The 5,000-nt window shown below is 39.2% G+C and overlaps 1 protein-coding gene across 2 annotated transcripts in view; it reads right to left on the bottom strand.

The window, feature by feature from the left end:
- The window catches only part of LOC106870489 (dynein axonemal heavy chain 7), a 255,489-nt gene that overhangs the window by 137,607 nt on the left and 112,882 nt on the right, over positions 1–5,000 (bottom strand). For both annotated transcript variants that reach the window (XM_089359464.1, XM_089359463.1), the window contains 2 exons: positions 4,958–5,000; positions 3,191–3,383 (listed from right to left, as the gene is read on the bottom strand). The exon at positions 4,958–5,000 is cut by the window's right edge and continues 136 nt beyond it. In XM_089359464.1, the coding sequence (XP_089215590.1) occupies positions 3,191–3,383; positions 4,958–5,000 (236 nt within the window). The remainder of the gene's footprint in view (positions 1–3,190; positions 3,384–4,957) is intronic.

Below are 5,000 nucleotides of genomic sequence, written 5' to 3' on the forward strand. Positions count from 1 at the left end.
AAACAGTGTGTGAATGTGCATGTATGGGGAAATACACACACGCACACACACACACACACACATACAAACACACACACACACACACACATACACACACACACACACACACACATGGCAGGCTTTCACACAGCTTCTGTCTATCAAATTCATTCACAAGGCTTTTGTCTGCCTGGGGCCATGGTAGAATTCACTTGCCCAAGGTATCACACAGTGGGACTGAACCCAAGACTATGTGGTTGCAAAGTGACCTTCTTAACAGCACACTCTATCTATCTATCTATCTATCTATCTTTCTTCTTACCTATCTCCCCCTCTCGTTCTTCTTCCTTCTGTTCTCCTTGCTTCTCCCCTTCACTGCTATATCTCTCTCTTAGTCTTTCTCTTGCATACTTTTCTAAATTTCTGACAACCTAACCCTCAGTTTACCAATTTATTTTTCTGTCTCACAACACATAGTTCTAGATATCATTTTAATGCATCATACATCAAATATGTTTACATTAACCTAAACATACACCACTCTAGCTTTCTACCTGTCTCACCACTAAATTTATTTCTTGTTAGCTATTTAATAGTTTATATATAAAACAAGTTAATACTAACTTGCCCAGCTATCTGTTAATCAATCTATCTCTTTATCTCTGTCTCACCACATATACATTTTTGGTTATCTTTATAATGTTCCAGGCATAATGTGATATAGTGTTGTCAAACCTTTCACTCACACAATTCTGATATTTAAAACTTGTTTCATTACATCTATATAATTCTTCAAACAGTTTGTTGAGATTGTATACATACATACATACAAGTATGTATGTATATATTATGTATCTTTACTTTCATATATGTATATGTATGTATATATATGTATGCGCATATATATATATGTATATATGTATGTATGCATATATATATATTTACTCCCTGTATTAAAAAATAAATAAAACTTGCTTTATTCATATACATACATATATATATATATATATACATACACACACACACACATATATATATATATATATATATATATATATACAAACATATATATATATACACACAGATATAAACATACACACGTACACACACATATATATATTTAGTACATTAGTGCATTTTCAACTCTTATTTTTCTTATCTCTCTCTTTTACACACACACACATGTATATATATACATACATATATACACAAATATTTACACATCTATACATCGTTTTCTCAACCAAATCACTCTTCAGCTCACAGCGTTTGCAAAGTCTACAATCATTGTCTTTGCTTCTCCTCAACAACACAATGCCAGAAAAGGAAGAAGAAGAAGAAGACGAAGAAGAAGAAGAAGAAGAAGACGAAGAAGAAGAAGAGGCGGTGGCGGCGGATGCAGAGGAGGTGGTGGTGGTGGTAGTGGTGGCAGAGGAGGAAGAGGAGGAAGAGGAGGGGGGGGGGAGGAAGTGGAGGAGAAGAACAAGAAGAAGAAGACATACAACATGAATTCCTGCAAGTGAAACACCTTTCATTGGAGATTCCTGAAAGCAAACACAATGTCAACCGCCCACCAAAATAGAAACTGTGAAGAACAACAGCAGCAACAAAGCCCTAGGAAAGAAATAAACAGCAAAGCTTCCAGCAAATCTTCTTCTTTTTTTTTTTTCCCCTCCATTCAAGAGACTATCAGAGTTACATGAGAGCCTTCATATTTCATGTCTGTTAAGAAAATTCAAGGCCAGTGTCTTAGTAGCAGATGGATTGGATAATGGAACGCATTGTTTCACTTATGGGCATCCATATGAAGACTCGTTCAGCTGTGGCTGGAGGTTATTACACTTCATATAGTTAACCCTTGACATAGGACTAACTAGAAACGTTGTTTATATTTAGTATTTGGTTATGTCTGAAATACACCCTCAGACGAAGTATCTAAGTCTGAGAGGTGCTATTATTAATAAGATTATAATTCTCTGAACTATTAACCCTTGTCTTAAGAGTGTATAGCTTCAATACATACACTTACATGAACATTGTATAAGTACAGTATGTATATACAAACAGTGAAGTTGTGCAGCTTAGTGGTTGGGGGTCTTTGGCTCACAACTGTAAGGTCATGAGTTCAATTTCTGGTGACACATTATGTCCTTGAGAAAGACACTTCATTTCACATTGCTGTAGTCCAATCAGCTGGCAAATACAGGGTGGCCCAAAAGTAGGTTTACAGTTATTCAACTATCTCTTTCACATTCATATATTAACAGTTTAGATCTTCGTTATAACAAAAAATATGAAACTATTATTCTATGCTAATTTAGTTATTTGTAAGATAGAAATTTAAGTGTAATGAAATGCTTTAAAAGAAATTTCAAGTGCTTACATGATAACTGTACACCTACATTTAGGCCACCCTGTATGAGTTGTACTTGCATTTCAAAGAGCCAGTCTTGTCACATTCTGTGTCATGTTGAATCTTCCTGAGAACTATGTTAAGGGTACAAGTATCTGTGGAGTGCTTGGCCACATGCATGTTAATTTCATTGATTGGATCAACTGGAACCCTCAGCAATGTAACCGATGGATTGCCAGTACATACACATATATATTTACCCAGTGCCGCTGGACTGGCTCCTGTGTAGGTGGCATGTAAAAAACACCCTTTTGAGTGTGGCCGTTGCCAGTACCGCCTGACTGGCCCTTGTGCCGGTGGCACATAAATGCACCCACTACACTCTTGGAGTGGTTGGTGTTAGGAAGGGCATCCAGCTGTAGAAACTCTGCCAGATCAGACTGGAGCCTGGTGCAGCCATCTGGCTCACCAGTCCTCAGTCAAATCGTCCAACCCATGCTAGCATGGAAAGCAGACATTAAACAATAATGATGATGATGATGGCAAGCAAAAAGCATCATCAGAACGTGGCTGATACCAGTGCTGCCTGACTGGGTCCCATGTCGGTGGCACGCAAAAAGCACCCACTAAACTCTCGGAGTGGTTGGCGTTAGGAAGGGTATCCAGATGTAGAAACCTTGCCAGATTAGACCGAAGCCTGGTGCAGCCTCCTGGCTTGCCAGTCCCCAGTCAAACCGTTCAACCCATGCCAGCATAGAAAACGGATGGTAAACGATGATGATGATGATGATGATGATGATGTATATATATATATATATATATATATATATATATATATATATAAGGTAATACAATTACCTTTATGTCTTCTCTCCATTCTGTCTTACCATAACTCTTGGTAATCTCTGGTTGGAACAAATGGTAGCAAGCCATTGCATTGGCTAATCGGGTCAAAGATTGGCGCCCGCTACCACCAACTCCTACCAAGAGAGCATTGCCACCAGGGGAACACAAAATCCGACAGATTCTTGATAAGTGCTCCAACACATATCTGCAGAGAGAGAAAGAGAGAGAAAGATGGGTATGATATATACATATAACAACACTGGGGTAACTCCCTGATGCTAATCCAAGTATTATAGTTCTAAGTTGATTAACAATACTCAGAGTAGCAACAGAAAGTAATCTAAATACTGTAATAAAAAATTACACTTTAGTTCATAAGTGAGTACTTTTCCTTTGTAAATTCATGAATACAGCTATGATTTAAATGCAGGTGTAGCTAAGATGCAGGTAAGGCTTAAAGTCAGATATGAGTTAGACAGAGGTGTGGCTTAGATGCACATTTGGGTTAGACACAGGTGTGGGTTAGATGCAGGTGTAGGTTAGAGGCAGGTGTGGTTTATACACAAGTGTGGATAAGACACAGGTACAGCTTAGACACAGGTATGGCTTAGATGCAGGTGTGGCTTAGATTCAGGCTTGACTTAGACACAGGTGTGGCTGGGACAGAGATGAGGGTTAGACACAGGTGTGGATCAGACACAGGTAAAGCTTAGTTGCACAGATGTATGTTAGATGCGCATATGGCTTAGATGCAGTTGTGGCTAAGAAGTCTGCTTCCTAACCACAGAGTTTTGGTTTCAGTCCTACTGTGTAGCACCCTGGGTAAGCACCCTGGGTAAGCACCCTGGGTAAGTGAGTTTCACTATTGCAGTGGTGCTGGTGCAACATAAAAGGCATCGGGTACACTCTGTAAGGTGGTTGGTATTAGGAAGAGCATCCAGCCTTAGAAACCAGGCTAAAGTTGACAGAAGAACATGGTGCAGTCCTCTTCTCTGCCAATCCTTGTCAAATTATCCAACCCATGCCAGCATGGAAAATGGACGTCAAACGATGATAATGATGATGATGATGATGATGATGACTGACCAAAGCCTTGTGAGTGGAGTTACTAGATGGAAATGGAAAGAAGCCAGTTCATTGTATGTATATGTGTGTGTGTGTGTGTGTCATACAAACAGTGATGTTCATTTCCAAGACTGATTAGAAAACTTGTCCAGCCATGAGAAAAAATTACCTTGCTTGGAAACAGGCGAGGTTTGGTGACAGGAAGGGCATCTGGCTGTAAGGAAGGGCATCTGGCTGTAAGGAAGGGCATCTGATCCATGAAATCATGGAAAAGTGGACATAAGACGATGATAAGGATGACAATGTTGTTGATGATGATGATGCATACACATTGCATACATACATACATACACACACACTACATATATTACACATATTGTGTATATGTACATATGCAAGCATTTGTGTATGGTGACCTCACGGAGGCAATGATAAGTGACCGAGACTTTGAGAAGTCCCATCAAGCCAAGTGAAATTGTAGTTGTCACCGAAGCCACTGTCAAGTTGCTAGCACCGATTACATTCTTGGAGTGGTTGGCATTAGGAAGGGCATCCAGCCGTAGAAACCATGACAAGTCAAATTGGAACCTGGCCTCCAGTTTACCAGTTTCAGTCAAACCCATGGAAAGCAGACACTAAATAATGATGAATGATGTACATGTTGGCAATAGTCTGTGTATATATATATATATATATTTATGTAGCGTGTCTTACCGAAATATGACCAGATCCATTGTAGTTTTGTGGGTATTGTTGT

This window comes from Octopus bimaculoides, chromosome 11 (assembly GCF_046866305.1).
Source record: "Octopus bimaculoides isolate indiv1 chromosome 11, ASM4686630v1, whole genome shotgun sequence".
NCBI lineage: Eukaryota > Metazoa > Mollusca > Cephalopoda > Octopoda > Octopodidae > Octopus > Octopus bimaculoides.